Here is an 18402-nt window from a genome sequence, read left to right on the forward strand (position 1 = left end):
TATCATAACTGGGGATGTACGCAGAGAAGAACTACATTACGTCTAGGCACATAATAAATATGCAATATATATATATATATATATATATATATATATATATATATATAAAGGGTTGACTTTAAACAAACCTAATTAGATTTATATTTAAGATAGGAAGGAGTAAGTAATAAAAACAGGAGCATAAACAAAACATGTATTTGAAACTCATGAACCTGCCAAAATTGAAGTTGAATGTTATAAACAAATCGATAAATCAGAAGAATTGAAAGAGGTCGGACCGCTAGAATGTGTGTAAGTGCCATGCGGGCCTAAAACAATGCAACGTGTACGCGGCAAGAAGCTCATCGTCTTACGTGGCAATGACCAATGGCAACCATATCATGAGAATATTTAACTTTTTTTACTCTACCAGAGTGACAATTCTTTACTGATAGTAGGCTCAGTGACAAATTTATGACTTTAATAGATAACAGTTGGAAAAAAAATCAAATGAACCCATATCATGAGATGATCCGATCAATCCAAGTGCCCGCGTCGATGGGCTGCGTGTCACTTCAGCAGGTGACGCGATGGGTTTCTGGTGCACTGACGACAGCTAGCTAGTCTTTCGAGGGTCACATCACCGCGTAGGCGCCCGTAGCCATCGGCAGCTGTGGCTCACGAGATCTCTCGCTTAGGCTCACAATCAACCAGATCGGTCCACGATCATGTCGGCGCGTGTCAATCATTCACGGCTCGCTGCGCATGGACATGTTGGTTGTTCGTATGATTTTTTTACAGCTATATCGTATAATATATAATTTGGATGAGTAAAAATATATTGGTGGATATAGTAATTATGAAAAAAGAGTATTTGATTAACTGTATAAATAGATGCAATGAATATGTGAAAATGTTTGGTTATTTATATGGGTGGATGTAGTGACTCTGTAGATCTAAGACTAACGAGTGAGCTCGTTGTAGCATTATAGCTGATGTAATATATCAATTGGGTCAGGCTCCATAGAGAAGCTTGATTTGCACGTATTCACCAGGCCAAGCTCTAATTGTATAATTATATCTACAAATGTAGGTGAACAGATCAAATGGCCTAAGGGATGAATTTGGCTCTAATTAAAAATATTTCTATCTAATACTAAAATAAGTAGTAATCTTATCCTATATGAAATATAATGTAACTACGTGAATAAACTTAGAACAAGGCAATAAAACAAATAAGCACGGACACTAAGTAAATTATGAAATTAAAAGCTTGCAAGAATGTAAATGCTCAAAATAAATATGTAAAAGTAAAAAGATAGGCAAGATGATACATATTTTTTTTTCCGAGGTATCGAGAAGTTGGTTTAGGTACTCAAACAAGTTTAATACCTTTGACATGAGTTACAAGAGCTTTGTGCACCCGAAGTTACCTACGGAGCTTGCTCTTAGCTTGAGTTTTAATTAATTTAGCTATAACTTTTCTATTTTTAAGTTTATGTAATAAAAAATGATTATCATTGGAAGTAGATTTGTATTTAGAAGGCAATGTAGGGCAGAGTTAGGATGCCTCTTATACGGGCAACCAAACACACCCCATATAAACGAAATAATTGTTCTAGTATGAACCAGTTTAGTCTATACTATATAAAACACTAGTTGTTTCCATATCACCTCTCCTCACTACTCTCTTCTCATATAATAAAACTTTTAAAATTCAAATAATTTATCCTTTTTTACCATTCATCCTCGTCTTCTAACCTCCCATCTCATTACCAGCTGCAGATGAAACTTGTTTAACTAATTAAAGTAAATGAAAAAATTATGAGGAAAATTAGTAGATAATCTCTTTTAATTTTTGGATCCTATCTGAAATTAAACTACGACATTGCTCATGGTTTATTCGTTCGGTAGTGCGCCCATGTCACGTTCATATCTTTATATCTTAAGTTTGTCTTTGAATTTACCACATTCAATATTTATATTTTTATTGTAATGCATGAATAATTAGCTAGTAGAAAAAAATGACTTTTGGTTCAACCAAAATTAAAGCACTGACCCGATCAAAAATATAAAAATTAAAGCAGTGGCGATGGAGTCCGAAATGTACAACTCTCGACCTGTTCACCAAGGATTGGTTACAGACTAATAAAACGACATCACGGTGAATAAGATGATGTCTCAGCAGAAAGGTAGGGATAATCGCTTTCGCCACAGTGAAATTCTTATGAAGTTACTCATCGCAACAAATGTTCATATGAATTTGTATAGGGTGCCAATGATGCTCCTGTTCTTGGATCGGATTAGGTTCAGTTTACTAACAAAAATTTATTCTAATCTGTAAGTATTGCATCCTTCTGCAGCAGCTCAACAGCGAGGACATCACTTACCGCAGAAGTGCAAAGAAAATAATAAATGAATACCGAGTTAAATAACATGATTGAACACCTATAGTTTCTAATCTGAACTAAAAAAAAGTACAATTTCTCGTATTCTATGACACAAGGTTATCAATAAGCATGACACGAAAGACATGCATTGCATTTTTACGCAACTAGGTCAAGTGCAGGAGATGATCACTCAGAACTCTAAAACATTGGCGTGCATGTTAGTGGAACTGGGCTGCCAGTGTGCTATATGCAAAGTAAGCAGAGGAAAGGCTTAGATATTCTTGTGAAGAAATCAAACAGAAGTTAATTCCAACAATATCAACTATTGTATTTGTAACTTCTTTAGGGTTTAGGGTTTATTTGTAACCGCTTTCCAGAGTGATTGCTCCACAATATGGATGCCTACAAGGTCAAGAGACAAGTTAGACATTCATGGATACAGTACCAATGACAAACCAGAAGCCAGGATGCTTAAATTTCCTACCAGCCTTAGAGCATCTCCAACAAACGCGCCATCATGCCCTTCATCGCCAAAATAGCATATGTAGCGTCAAAAACACGCTCCAACACACAAGCTGTCGCACATGCCATTTTTAGCGACCCTCCAAATCGGCCTTCCCGCACGCCAAATATAGCGCGTCCTCCCGGGCCGCCATCGAGCAACCGCCGCTTCCCTCCCGCCTTCCTCTCTCCCCTTCGCCAAAAACGAGTCGCTACTGCAGAGCTTGTTTCGGTCAACCCAGCGCCGCCGCACCTCGGCTATCGCCGCCGACCGGGCCACGGCACTTCTAGATCTAATCATCGGAGGAGGCAAGGGTGACGTCGAGGATGCGCGGACGTCGGCGAGGTTGAAGCCGAGGACGCGCGGTCTTGCTGCTTTGAGGTGCTGACCGCGGACGCCAACCACGATGCCGTTTCCAGGTCCTTGGCGGCTGTGGCGTCGTGCAAGTCCTACGGTGGCAGCGAGGCGTGCATGCTGCTACTGCCGTGCCGCCACCTGTGCCTGTGCCACGCGTGCGAGGCCACTTTGGATGCATACCTCGTCTGCGCGGCCACCAAGAACGCCTCGAAGCAGAAAGGAGGCGCGGGCGGTAGGGCTCGGTGGCTGGCACTCACGCTAATCCCTCTCCCGCCATGCGTCGCGCGGCATTTGGAGATTGGAGATGAGCAGTGGTGTGAGATGATTAAGGATTTGGAGGTGATGAGGTGGCGTGGAGCTGCTGCGGTGGGCGGGACTGAGCTCGAGGAACTGAGGAAGGCGGCAGCCGGCAAGCATCATGCTTAGGGGGAGAGGAGGGACTAGTGCACATAATTTCTTGACATGCTCTTGCTTATTTTCCAGCAGGGCTTGGATCTTTGTTTGATTTCTCCACTTTTGCTTTTGCCTCCAGAGCAATGACATTTGACCGGTGCTTCAGCCCTGCTGGATATGCATTTTGATTAGATGATGCAAGCTAGGTGCTCGACGAAAATCCCAAGTGATTCTCAGCTGCTTGTGGTTGACGGAAGATCAATTGAGCAGCAGTAGTCAATAACAGCAGTAGTTACAGAATACTATTAAAAAATAGGAGAGAGAATATAAAGGGTGAAATATGGATGTGCTGTTGGAGTGGTGAAGTAATATGGAGGAGGAATCTTTATAGATTGTAATCCATATGGTGATATAGATGGTGTATTATAGATGTTCTGTTGGAGTTGCTCTTAGCTTCGTCAACTGGTGTAGGTTTATGGCGCCTCAACTGATTTGTCTACCATATTGCCGTTATTTCCCTTACCTGCATAATCGAAGTTAGTGGGGGATTTAGAACAGATAAGGAAAAGAGAATAATGGATGAATCACTATTTAAATCCTCTGCATTCTAAAGTATAACAGATCTTCAGTTAGCATTTCTTTACCGTGGCTAAGATCAGGGCATTCATTGAACTCCAAGAGATGCTACAGCACAGCTCCATCAGTAATTGAAACAGCAGAAGTAATAAGATCTTTTCTTTTAGAGGAAAGTATAATTTGTATCAGATTTTGTGAAACAGAACTCCGTAACCAAAGAACCAACCAATGAAGAGAAATGGAGATAGATCTTTTTAAGAAACCATAGATACTATACTCACAACTATTCTAAGGAGCTTGTATTGCAAAGTTCGCCGATTTATTTGAGTGGGCTGAGCTGTCAGAACAATTTCAACCTTCTAGGCTCCTACACAAGGAGAAGAATGGTCGAATGTCAACTAAAAGCTTGATGATGCATGGCATTCTTAAAAACAAACCGTGATGTAGAAAAAAGATGTGCTACGTGTTGGTTTTGATCTTGGCTAACAGAACGTCGAGTCTTAAGGGGCTACACCCACCTAGCGCCACGATTGGAGACACCAACTAACCTTGGTTGTGGTCTTGTGTCGATGAGCACAACATATAAATAGCGGAGAACTGACACTTCACGGCATGAGACTAATTCTCGTGAGGCTGATCTCTACCCCAACACTTAAACCCTAACATCGATCATCTCGGGTTGACCCGTACTGATTAAGACCAAAGGCATTGGCCCCGCTTTATAGAAAGCACCATAGAGTTTGCTGGAGAACTAGCGAACAACCAACATACATAGTATATAACCGAAAAGTAGTATACAGATAAACCCTAACTAAACCTCTAATCTTCAACAACTCTAAAACAAACCTATAGCGAAACAAAAACAGATTCATCCAGTGAACACCAAAAGATATATAGGACCAAACGGGCTATCCAATTCCTGTTTGTAGTCTAGCAACCGCGTGTTGATCTTGATGAGCATCCACCTCCATCTTAAGCTTCCTTATCATTCCCCCCACCTGCACACGATCAGGCTCCTTGGCACTCAACTTCCACTACATCATAAACGAGATCATCTTGTAGACAATGGCATGAGGAGAAGAACAAATTTTATTTTAAAAACAAAATCATTGCATGTTAGCTAAAGAGTCCAACAAATAGCATCTAAGAGAAAGATTAGAATTAGTTTATCTCTAGAGTTTCTAATTCCAGAAAACATACCTCTAAGCATGTAAAGAGAATCTGGAACCGCCTGCCAGTGCAGCACATCTCTACAAACACACCAAGCAAATTTCGTAGTAGGGCACTGAAACATAATGTGGTCGGTAATCTCTCTAAGACCGCACAATTTACACCATTTGCTACCCTTCCAACTTTTCTTAAGCAACTGATCCACAGAAGGAATTCTGTTTTTATATAAAGACCAAAGGAAAATTTTAATCTTCAGAGGGAGATAGCTATTCCAAATCTCCATCGAACTATCATCTTTAACCCCAGGGAAGGTAATATGTCTATATAGAGAATAAGTGCTATACTTTCCAGTCTTTTCAAAAGCACATATAACTGAATCTGGTACCTCAGACAAACATACAAGATTAGAGATTTCAATCAAGGTTTCCCACTCATTCACCTCTTGGGTACCAAAAGATCTTCTAAAGGCAAGATTAAAAAAACCTTGCCTAAGCACCTGGTGCACTGTTGTATCTTGTTGAAAGCATATTTTGTACAGCTTCTCAAATTTGATCTTTAGGGGACATGAATCCAACAAAACATCTAAACAAAATCTAATCTTCTTCCCATTCCCTAGGGTATAGATCAAACCCATAGTTGTATAATCTTTAATGGAGTGTAGGCCTTTTCAAAACTGGGAGCCACCAAATGTGCTGCTATTATAGAACCCCCCATCTCCAAGATTTCTTCCTCAACAGATCACAAACAGGATCACAATCACCTCTTTCTAGTTTAAAAATCCATTTTGATAACCGACAAACATTCATAACTCTAGTAGAGTAGAATCCAAACCCCCAAAGTCTTTTGGCTTAGTTAACACATCTCACTTAATCATATGGTATCTCTTCTTTTGTCCCTACCCATGCCAAAAGAAATTTGATCTCGCAGACTCCATCTTTTTATGCACAGTTTCTGGCAAAAGATACACCCCCATCGTGTAGTTAGGAATAGAACTCAAACAAGACTCAATTAGGAATGTCCCCCCCCCCCCCCCAGATGAGAGGTATATGCATTGTCATGTCCCCATTTTCTTTTCAACCTTCTGCCTCACAAACATCAGCTCTCTAACTCTAAGATGAGTATCACTGACTGGTATACCTAGATATTTGATAGGCAGAGAGCCCACTTTACAATTAAACATATTAACAATTCTTTTTTGTTCTTGATCAGAGGCACCCATAACAATCATATCACTCTTCTCATAGTTTATTTTCAACTCAGACATGCTTTCAAAACAGTACAACAAAATTTTTGTATAGGTAATTGATTGATCATCCAACTATAAAAGGATAATTGTATCATCTGCATATTGTAGATGAGTTATCCCACTAGGAAGCAAATGAGGAACTAAACCTTTTATCCACTCCTCCTTTTTAGCATTACTGAGAATGGCATCTAAGGCATCTCCAACCAAGTTAAAAAGCAGAGGTGAAAGAGGGTCACCCAGCCTCAAACCTTTGAAGGTTCTAAAATAAGCTCTAGGAACTCCATTGATATTGATCCTAACTCTACCACCCACAACAGCTTGTTTAGACCACTCTATCCATTTGTCCGGAATTTTTTTCCTTCTTAGGTCTTCTTCTAAAAAACTCTATTGTATCTTATCATAAGCTTTTTCAAAGTCATGTTTTAGAATAACACCAGATTTGTGGGTAACTTTCAACTTATGTAATACCTCATGTAGGATGACAGTACCATCCAATATCTGTCTCCCAGAGATGAAGGAAATTTGAGACTTGCTAATAAGTCTATCAGTCAAAGGGGTCAGTCTCAAGGTCAGCACTTTGGTAAAGATCTTATAATCCACCCCCAACAAATATATAGGTCGATATTGCTTGATGTTGTTAGCCTCTTTCAACTTTGGAATCAATGTAATCAAGCAATAATTCAATCTGTTAAGGCTATACTCTCCTTTTATGAAACAACTCAAACATCTCTAAAAAAAAATATGTTTCAATTGCCCCCAAAACTGTTTGTAGAAAGTCACTGAAAAACCATCAGGACCAAGTGCATAATTAGATTTCATATCTTTAAGTGCAATGAAAGGTCGCACAAGACATTTTGCCTCCTCAACTGTTAAAGCTCCAGTTTCAGACCAAATATCTATAGCCAAAGCTATACCATCTCTCTCCTCTCTACCAAAGAGTTGTTTGTAATATTCCACTGTATGTTCTTTTAAATCAGATTCTCCTGAAATAACTCTATCGCCATCTTCAAGAGAAAAAATGGTGCACTTTCTTTTCCTACCATTGGTAATAACATGAAAGTAACCACTATTGGCATCACCATTTAAAATATATTTTTCACCATATCTCTCTTGCCAAAGAATTTCCTCATAGTGGTAAATACTCTCTAACTCTTCCTGTAATTGGTATCTAGCCCTCCATTCTTGTGGTCCAAGTTCAACAAACTTAGCTTTTTTTATCAATATCCTGAATTTTCTTTGTCAACTCTTGTTTTTGTTTCCTCATCTGGCTTCTAAAATTTTCTCCCCACCCTTTACAATATCTCCTAAGATCTTTCTTAATCAACTTCCAATATTCTTGTACTTGGAGTTCTCCTCTATCAGGTAATTTGCTTATCAAAAGATCTTTGAAATCATCTTGAGTAAGCCATGCTGATTCAAATATGAAAATGTGACTTTTGATCCTTTTGTCTTCATAGGTGTCCACCATTAACCAACTCTCTAACACTAATCAGAGTCCTACTAGAGTGACCTTGTGCAGCAGTCCAATTCCAAGAAAAACGATGGCCATTAACCAACTCCTTCAATTCTCTGATAGTATAATCAGCCTTAATAGTCTCTTGAAGACAATGAATGTCAACTCTATGTAATGTCAAAAGATCTTTCAATTTTCTTCTTCTTCCTTTATCTCTCAAACCTCTAATATTCCAGAAGAGAATTATCATGATTTACTTCTTTTCCTCCCCCCTCCCCCATCTTTTTCTTGCACGCAACCTTTCTTACTTTATGCTTCCTCATCGGTTCTATTTTCCTTGCTGCAGTCCACCATCTTCTTTTTGGTTATACCCATATTAACCTTGACTTTTCCCTCAATCTCAGCCTCATGATCAACCATCAACATAAGTTTCTTAAATTCCTCTAATTTTTCTCTAGCCTCAGCAAGAGCAGCCCTAGCTGTCTCTTTAGCTTGAATAGTAGATATATTCTCAGAAGTTGTATTTTCATCACTGCCCACATTGATTTTACAAGACAAACAACCCTAGCTAAATGCAAAGGATCTAAGGAATTAAAAACAACAAAAGATTTATGTTTAGAAGTACCTGAGGTGTCATTCTTTTGTTGTTTGAGTGCCTCAACCTTTATCTAGACAGGGACACCATCACTAGAAATTCTGGAGCTTTTTCTCTTGACAATCACTGGAGCACATCTTCGTTTGTAGGTTACAGGTGTAAACCCCTCCTCCAGGTGAACTACCTCTTGTGTGGATGTATGAATTTGCTTCTCTTTTTCAGAATTACCCATCTCTACTACTTTCTCAGTTTGAATCAATTGAGAATTTTTTATTGGGTTCAAGTTCAACAGTGGAGCTATCCTTTTTGCTCTTTCTTCCACTTTTGCCTCCAGCCTCTGCATCTCATCCCTTTCTCTTTCTAGGGGTCCTCCTCATAGTCCACTTGTTCCTCCTCTACTTCATCATCTACTTTCTGTTGTGCGAGGTCTTGAGAGTCATTGATATCCATGTGATCATTTATTACTTCTTGTGTACCAAGTAACATGTCTGACCCAATTTCTGTCTTGTCCTCATCCTTCTCCAACTCTTGAATCAGTGTTGTTTCAATTAATATTTTACTTGTGTCATTATCTTCATTCTCCTCAAACTTTTCTCCAAAATTATCTCCTATATCAGTCTGTTTTTTGTTATTAGTGGTGTTGCTTTTGCCTTCCTTACCGATACCCTCTTCACCAACTTGTGCTTGCATCAATCAAACAAAGCCAGAATCATGGCTACCTTCAAAATCCCCACCAAAATCCTCACCATCATCCTCATCCTTATCATTGTGTCTATCAAATTTAGAGAAGGGTTGTCAGATGGTGGAGGATGTTTGCCAACAGCATCAACTTGTTAAGTAATCTTATGACCTTCCCCATTAATGAAGACTTCTGTCTCCCCTCTAATCTAGCATGAATCTCTACTTGCAAGTTTCACCTTACCAGGACTAGGCCCATTTAAAGAATGCTCATCAACCTCCAAAGGGTCACTGTCGGTGACACAGGAACCGGGGGTCCCCGAATCCCGAGGCTAGAACAGCAGAGTGCCACGTGGTGTCCTCCCTCAGGGGTTATCTCCCCGAGGTCCGAGAAGACCAAGTTCCCGGAGAGGGTGCTCGGGGCCATGAACAGTGGTCCCCGAGTACCCGTGTTCCCTGATGACCCGAGAAGGCTAAGTATCGGGAAGAGAGTGCTCGGGGTTGCAAACAGTGTCCCCCGAGCACCCAAGTCCCCCGACGACAAGAAAAGTAAGTTCCGAGAGAGAGTGCTCAGGGTTGCGAACAGTGGCCCCCGAGCACTCAGTTCCCCGAGGACCCAAGAAAAAACAAGTTCCGAGAGAGAGTGCTCGGGGCCGTGAACAGTGGCTCCCGAGCACTCGGTTCCCTGAGGACCAACAGAGGGCATATCCGGGAGAGAGTGCTTGGGGCTGCGAACAGTAGCCCCCGAGCACTCACAGTTCCCTGAGGGCCTGAGAACTCCTTCGTCGGTGGTCCCCACAAGGGCCCAGCGGTGAAGTGTCAACTGGCGAGAAGCCCGATGCTGCATTTAAGAAGGCGCGTGGCCTGTCACTTCTAACTGCTCCCCCCACGCCTACTGTCAGTCGCTGTCACAGCCTGACAGGGAGGTGTGGGGACATTTAATGCACGGGTCCCATGGCGCGTCATCCGATGCGCCTCGGGATAACGTCACAGAGCTCGAGGCGCCCCGCCTGCCGCCCTGCTGTGTCAAGCTTGCTCTGACCGGGCCGGAACGCCGGGCTGCCCGGTGGGCCCTCACTGGAGCGACCGTTGAAAAGCGGCATGATGACGAACAAGATCGGACGGGGGCACGTTTTCAACCTTCCCCGTCACCTCGCGCAGCAGCCCATGATGGTTGCTTTCCATTTATGGCGCCTTGGAACTCGCACCATCCTTTCTCGGTATGCTACCGTCCCGGCGGGTATATAAGCGGGGTGGGCTCCCCGAAGAGAGGACCGGTTCAGATTGAGTTGAGTTGGGTTCAGAACAAGCTGAGTTGAGATCAAGACAACAGAGGATGAACCAGAAGACAAGTCTCGAAGAACAAGGAGCACGAAGCTCTAGACTTAGACAAATATTCTTGTAACACAGCAGATCCTCAGAGAAACATTCTCAGAGCATTTATAGCATACACACAGCAGTAGGGTGTTACACTCAGTGCGGCCCGAACCTGTCTAAAAATCCCCTAAGCATTTACTACTTCCTGCATCCGATCATTCCACCTCCACCTGCATCTCATTCACCCCCATTTATTTCACCTACAAAGCGGATTCAGAATCATCCCCCCGGCCGAATCTCAAAGAGGGTCCCTCCGTATCCCCAGGCTTCACATTAGCTTTAATCATTGTCTTTTCCACTGTCTTAAACTCAAAGCCTTTGAATCTGGTAAGTTGATATATCATATCATCATCAGGGAATGTAATCATAAATTCCTGATCTGACATCTGCCTTATCTTCCACCCTTTTTTGCCTCTAAAGAGGTGTAACATCTCTTTATCTATTATGTCAGTGGTGGTCTTTCATCTTTCAATGGTCATCACACCTAAAACCTCCTTGTTGTTACCAGCTTTTTTAGTAGATGGAATATGCATGTTGTAAAATCCCATACCAGGGAATCCAAAACCACACACTCTGAGGCCTCTTTTTTCAGGACATGTTGTGGCTTTATGAACAATTTTCTTATAACTGTAACAGAGTGTCGATTTGGTGCAGCGAGCTCTATGATTACTAGACTCATTATAGTTATAGCAGTACATTTCAGATGCAGAAGCTCCAAAAAAATTTACATTCACCTCTTGCCCCCACATTCCTTTGGTTTTTTGAAAACTCTACCTCACCCTTGCGCTTCCCCTTTTGGTCTTTTTTTAGTTTATTGCACAGTTCATGCTCCAACTCTAAAGGATTTTCATCTCTCTCTTCATGTCTGCTCTTGTTATTCTGGCGGAAGACACCCCCTCCTTGAATACGATCCCATCCCTCTTTCTACAAATCTAGATCCCTAACAAACTATCGGTGACCTTCTCGATGAAAATTTTTCTGATCATCTCTACCATAGCTGGAAGAACCACCTCTATTGAAGTTGGAGGAAGCATCTCTACCCAAGGCCAGAGGGCCATCTCAACCAAAACTAGACTGACCTTCTCGACGTTGTTGGAGATCTCTGCCAGAGCACCATCAATCTTCACTATCTCTTCCCATCAAAGGCCCTTCTCTTCTATTTGGATCAGCTCTATTACCAGATCGAAAGGAAGGCCATCCCGTCATCATCTCCTTCCCCTTGTTACGGTTCATCTCACCTCTAACAATCATCGCAAATGAACGAGAGTCAACTCTATGTTGCACTACTCGAACGATCCGCCTTGCCGATGCCCCAAATCGACGGATCTCCACCGGCTTAGCTAGGAACCCTAGGTCTACCGCCTCAAGCGCTCTCCCTTTCGGAACCCACGCGCAGAACCCTACCGAGTTCAACAACGAGTGGCCATATATATCGTCGACACAAGTCCCATGAATGAAATTGGGCCAGACCGGAACACCGGTAATAACCGGGCTTTCCCCTGACCCCTCATTCCTGCGCATAATCGAACAAGCATCAATGGCGTCTCCCACCTCCACAGCGCCCAAATCATGCGCAAGCAAGGAATCAACTCTACCCTTTCTCTAATTGAAGCGTAATCTCTCGCTCAAATTCACAAGTACCTTTGGAAGAGATCCAAAAATAATTGTAGAAGGCATTGGAGAAGATGATCGCTGTAAGGAACCCTCGCATACCATCACCACCTCTAATGGTGATGCGTATGGCAGAGATCCGCCCACCTAAGTCCTCCGAGAATATGCCTGCACAACTCTAATCTCATCATGATTCCCCTTCAGAATCCGAGGATTGGGCACCGAATTTGCTATCGAATTCCCCAGAGCACCAAACCCTAGACATTGTTGAGCCAAACGCGGCCAAAACCGTGCAATCGGGGTGGCAGGGAAAACACGGATTGTTTCCTGCCCTGACCACTCCTCATCTAGATCACCGGGTGAGTCACCGGAAATCCCCTCCGACAGCCCTCTCGCTCTCGACGTTAGAATCGCCTCTCTGAGTGCCACACCCCCAGCTCTGAGCTCTATGATCAGACTACGAGAGTATGGCCAATGGTCGACCCGTACTAATCCATGTTGTTATTCTGCACCCGACGGACCTTCAAGCCTCTAATGGCGTCTTCCGGCTTAGGTTAGTCCTCACGCTTCCGTAATTGAGCACGTGTTTAACTCTAAGGGCTAGTGATCATATTATCAAGTGAGAATTAGGCTTACAACACCACTTTGAATCATACATGATTTTGACAGATGTTCTATGTTGCGTGATTTACGAACCCTTTATAAAAAAGATAATATGCATGTTCAATGCACAATAGTAACCGGTTCATCATAAACTGTGAATTTAGCTGATCTCCAAATTAGGTAAAAAAATATTAATTAGTTAGAAAGTAACATTTAGATGAAATGGACAGGAATACTGCTAGTCTGCAAAATGCATGATAGGTGCTATCCCCATCCACAAAACATGTAGCTGATGGTAAGTTTTTTATTAAGCATTTGCACAGAGCCTCGACTATTGCAAAATTTGTCAAACTATTAGATCATTCGAATAACACAAATAAGTAGTACACAGAATTGTGACACTCTATTCCAAAATCAATCGATCACTTGACGACAAAGTGCGCGCGTGTGTTGTGCGATGGGAGGGAGGGGATGCAATGCAAAAGGAAGAGGAGGGAAAAAGAGGTGCGCGGCAACTGGAATGGAAGGTGATCAAGTGAAGGGATGCGATACAGAAACTCACGGGTTAATTTCAAACTTGAATTTCAAAAAAAAATATCAGTGCTAGCTGATTCAACGAAAAAATACAATCCGAGTAAATTTCAGGCAACTACATAGGCATTGCCAAATCCACCTGCTGGTTGCTGCATCTGACCAAATGAAATGCTCATCGGACTTGCAGGACCGGGCGAAAACCAGGCTTGGTTCATGCTCGGGTCAGGCTGGGATTTGCTCGGGTCAAATATGTGCATTCCAGTTCCATATTTTGGCCCATGGGACGAATATATATCCATTGCTTGGCCCGTGAAACGACTCCAGGATCGCAAACCACAGCAGCGAAAGTGAAGACACATCAACACTACTGAGTACTTCCAATCTTCTGCGAAGACGGCAACATACGAGTGTTCGTCTGCAGCTCAACAGGTCGTGTCGCTTCGTGTGCCTGGACCTGGACCCGGAGCACGCTGCACGCACTGACGCACGGCTCCATCAGTCCATCGTCTCGTCCAAGTCAGAGGTCTCGTCCAACAGAGTAGCGTAAAAGTGAACGTCCAACGGACACGACAGGTCGTACGAGCATGGAGGCGCCTCAGGAACCGGAGTGGCATCGTCGATGCGATGCATCATCAGCAGCAGCCATACTGCTACACCTGCGGCAAATACGTACGTAGTACTACTACAATTATTGAGAATTCAGTACAGTACAGTACAATTCCTACACGCCGACAGCATGCATAGACAACGAGCAGCAGTAGCTACTAGCCAGTAGCGGTAGAGGCCATGGGCCATGGCTACTCCGGCCTCCAGCTTTCCAAGGTCCTTTCTGTCTCTCTCTGCCCTGGCTCTCTGGCCGCGAGGGACCCGCACAATCGGCATGGCAGTGCAGACTTCAGAAGCAAAGCAAGCGCAGCTGCACAGCGATTCCCCGCAGCGATTGCCCATCCTTGTGCTCCGCCTCTCCCGCTCTTCTGTTTTCGTGTCGCGGGGGAGCAGCACTGCACTGGTGTGCTGCTGCTGCCGCCGATGCCATCTCTGGTCCCCGTGCCTGAAACAGAATTTACCAGTACATCCATCACCGCGACCATATTCTGAGTACATCATAGCAAAATGTAACCTTCCAAACCATCCAGAGAAAAGGATGGTGGCTAATCATATATCCACATGCTGCGACATCACAGGAGAACCAGGATAATTACACAAAACGAAGAAGCTACCTGTCACTACTACACACTTCCAGAATTCAGCCTCTACTGTAACATGGCTCGCAGCCACCAAATTCCTGCTTCTTTTCTCATCCGACGAACAGAACAGAAGCACCAAAAAAGGCAAAAGAGAGAACACAGGGAAACTAGTTGTGCTAGCTAACTACAAGTTTCTTCGTGTTCTTCTTGCATCTGTCTGAACCTGTTGCTATAGGAGCATCGGCACAAGGGATGCAGCCACCATCACCAAGTACCAAAATCCAGAGACCTTGGCAGCTGACAGGCCAAATGAAGAGGCCGTGAGGCTTGAGCTCGCCTCAGGCTTCCTCCCGTCCTCCTTGTCCCTCGCACCAACACTGGGCTCCTGCAGATCCTTGCACACCACCACGCCGGAGGGCGCGTGTGCCGCGTCGACCGCGGCGATGTTGTAGCACAGGCCAGGGTTGTCCCAGGAGGCGAACCTCCTGCCCATCCTCTGGTAGAATCCCGTCGAGAACTCCAGCGTCCCAGTCAAATTGTTGCCGTTCAGATACAGCGCGCCGATGTTCGGCAACTTGGCGAGCTTGGCGGGCACGCTTCCGGTCAGACGGTTGTGGTCAAGCGCCAAGAACCGCAGCCCGGTCAGCACCGCCATGGATTCCGGTATGGTTCCGACTAGACGAAGGTTGGACAAGTCCAGTGTGGCAAGGTCGGTCAGCTTATCCCAGCCAGACTGCACCAGGCTCCCTCCCAATGGGTTGTTCGAAAGCAGCAGGTCCTGCAGTGACACCATGCCTTGCACAAACTGGGGCAACCCACCGGTGAGGCTGTTGTTTCTGAGGTCCAGCAATGTGAGGTTCTTGAGGGCTCCGAGCTCCGGCGGGATGCTCCCTTGCAACCGGTTGTTGCTCAGGTCCATCTTGAGGAGCCCCCTAAGACCACCTAGCGATGAAGGCAGAGACCCGGTTAGATAGTTCTTGCTCAGGTCCATGATCAATAGCTCGGCGCGGCGGTCGTTACCGAGTGTCGCCGGGATCGGACCCGACAGCCTGTTCCCGGACAGCACGAGCCGTCTGAGCTTCGGCAAAGCACCAAGCTCGGCAGGCACAATACCGGTGAGATTGTTCTCAACGATGACCAGTGATTGCAGGCTCGCCAAGCGGCCCAGGGACACCGGTACTGCGCCGGTGAGGCCCGGGTTCGTGCGGAACTCCAGCGTCTCAAGGCTCCCGGATAGCTTCTCCCAGCTGGTGGTTGGGATGGCAGTGGGGTTGCTAGCAGGGAAGCAATTGTAGAAGGACAGCGTCTTGAGGTGCCTCAGATCGAACAGCTGGGGGCTGAACTTGGCGTCAGGAGCGCACTGCAGTGAGTTGTCAAGAACTGGACCAATGCTGATCACTGTTGGGTACCACAAGCCATTGAAGAGATCACATGACACCCCCTGCAAAAATTTTGGCATCCAAGAACCAGTTATTCCACAGAATTTGAATACTCCTTACAGAGAGGCACGGTGAATGAGAGGCAACATTTGGGTTTTAGTAGTAATCAACAACTTAGATGTGTTATTACCACTAACGGACATGGAAAGTAACACATGTTAAACACCATTGGAGTAACAACTAGCAGTAACAGACATGGATGAGCCAAAAGTTCCACAGAGATGGTGACATTTCTTAAAGGTACACCTGCAAATTTCCCCCCTTTCTAACCTTCTAGTGACAATCAAATTGAAATTCCAGTTACTGAATGTAAATACTTGCTATGTCTTAGTTATGCCACTTAACAAATGATAATCAACCAAAATCTTGTATGGAGTAGAAAAACAGGCCTGTCTGCCGAGCAAAAGGAACAAGATACTAGAATAGAGAGTATTGTATGAGATGCATTGGCGAAACATGCCATTTCAAATCAGAGATTCTTTTCATGTGAGTGGAAATTTCCTGCCCAAGAGATCCTCCTAAAATAAGTAAAGACTGAAAGAAGCAAGGTTGCTTCTAACAGTGAAGTGATGTGCCCAGGAAACAGTAGTACACTCTACAAGCAACAGTTTAGAAACAGAGAGCTCGAAGAACACAAGACAAAAGAGAGGCTACCAAAAACAAGAAAAATTGAAACTAAGAAGAAGAACTATGCTCAAATGAGATATTTAGAAAACAAGAAAGTCACAGATAAAATTAAAGACTCATTTTTTGGAGCATCCTATTGCATCTAGCATTGAACAAATATAAAGCATTTACTACACTTAGCATCCCCAAAATTTCAGGTCTAAGCAACAGTGAGCACCAACATAGGATACAAATAAGTGTTCATTTTTGTAAAGGAAAAATATTCATGTGATAATCATGGAGTGAACAAGGCAAAACAACAAGGAACCTTGTCCCCCAAAAAAGAAAGTTCTGTTTTGTAAAGAATACGAAGAGAAAGCATGCTTGGTCGTCCAAGAAACCAAACAAATACGAACGAAACAGAGAAGCAGAATAAGAAGAGGAGATTGCAACTTCGCACACACTCGAAGGCGCTCACCTGGATGGGAGACCAGCCGCAGGGATCGGGGTAGAGCCCCGAGCCATTCCACCCCTTGCCCACGAAGCTCTCGATGGCCGCGTACAGGGCCCTCTTCTCCTTCTCCTCCATCGGCGCCGTCGCCGCCGAGCTGTCCTCGCCTTGCCCCGAGCAGGCATGGAGCGCCATGAACACGAGACCGAGAACCAGCAGCCAGCAACTGCTAACACGCTTCATTGCCGCCGAAGGAACAAAAGAGCCACTACTCCGCCCAGCTCTTGGCCACCTGCTCGCTCGCTATATAGCCATTGCGCTCTCTCTCTCTCTCTCTCTCTCTCTCTCTCTCTGTGGCGCTTGCTCGCAAGGTGTGCCCTTCCTTTCTAGGTGGCAGGTAAACGTGGGTTCCGCGGTGCAGAAGAGATGGTTGCGAGGACCCGAGACACTCCCCTATGCGAAGAGCTGCACTGGGGATCCCAAGGCGGCCACCACAGGCAGGCAGGCGAGCAGGCCGGCGCACAGAGAGAGAGAGCGAGACTTGCGGGTTTGGTTTTTGTAGCGGCAGAGGGAAAGGGATGAGTTAAAGATGGATTGCCGTAACGATAACACCGGTGAAAAGACGGCGAGGGTACACCGGAAAATCCCAATGGGCTGCGTGCGCGCGCTGTGGTGGGGTAGCTAGCTTTACCCAGGATCTGAAATGACTTGCGATTAGATACAAGGGAGGAATGTCTCGTCTCTACACCTCTCTCTCTCTCCTGCTGCTGCTGCTGCGACGCCTCTCTCTCTCTCGATCTCTACATGCATGTGGTGTAGTGTAGAGTAGTGCTCTGCAGTGAGACGAAGGATGGCAGGATAAGACGGCCACGGGTGTGACTGATGCAGCGCGATGGTAACACAAGTAATGACAGCATTTATTTTAGAAAAAGAAAAGAAAGCATGTTGCCTTTCTTTCCTCTCGATGTAAATTCGACAGATTCGCCATGGATTTCTTGTTAACTACTCCTCCTGTTTTGACATTAATAAGATGGTGGCACTTTGGCCCAGGTTAATTCACCGCCTGTTCTTCAGCTACCTGAGAAAAAAAGCAGGCAGGAGTAGGGAGCAGAGCGGTTTTACTCCGCTTTGCAGAAATCAGCGAGAGGCCGTTGGCTTTTAGGCTCGCAGCCATCAATCGCGTCGCCCAACACAGTAGAGTAGTAGAGCAGGTATGGAGCAGCGGACCTCGTCTGGACTCTGCGATGGCTACTCC

The 18402-nt window shown here is 44.5% G+C and overlaps 1 protein-coding gene across 2 annotated transcripts; it reads right to left on the reverse strand.

The window, feature by feature from the left end:
• Nucleotides 1-14580: 14580 nt before the first annotated feature.
• Nucleotides 14581-17828, reverse strand: LOC133895363 (piriformospora indica-insensitive protein 2-like). 2 transcript variants are annotated; one of them, XM_062335629.1, is made up of 3 exons: nt 17175-17828; nt 15672-16092; nt 14581-15593 (listed from the first exon to the last, which is right to left on the reverse strand). In XM_062335629.1, exons 1-3 carry the CDS (start codon nt 17388-17390, stop codon nt 14881-14883), a joined length of 1350 nt encoding a protein of 449 aa, XP_062191613.1. In that variant the 5' UTR covers nt 17391-17828; the 3' UTR covers nt 14581-14880. The 2 variants fall into 2 exon arrangements, with proteins under 2 accessions (XP_062191613.1, XP_062191605.1); XM_062335621.1 differs by having other exon boundaries at nt 14581-16092.
• Between the last annotated feature and the right edge of the window lie 574 nt (nt 17829-18402).

Source organism: Phragmites australis, chromosome 2 (assembly GCF_958298935.1).
Source record: "Phragmites australis chromosome 2, lpPhrAust1.1, whole genome shotgun sequence".
Lineage (NCBI taxonomy): Eukaryota > Viridiplantae > Streptophyta > Magnoliopsida > Poales > Poaceae > Phragmites > Phragmites australis.

Coding starts and splice junctions, on each gene's coding strand:
- LOC133895363 (XM_062335621.1), bottom strand. CDS start 17,390: ATGAAGCGTGTTAGCAGTTGCTGGCTGCTGGTTCTCGGTCTCGTGTTC. Junction 16,093..17,174: donor GCGGCTGGTCTCCCATCCAG/GTGAGCGCCTTC, acceptor AAATTTTTGCAG/GGGGTGTCATGTGATCTCTT.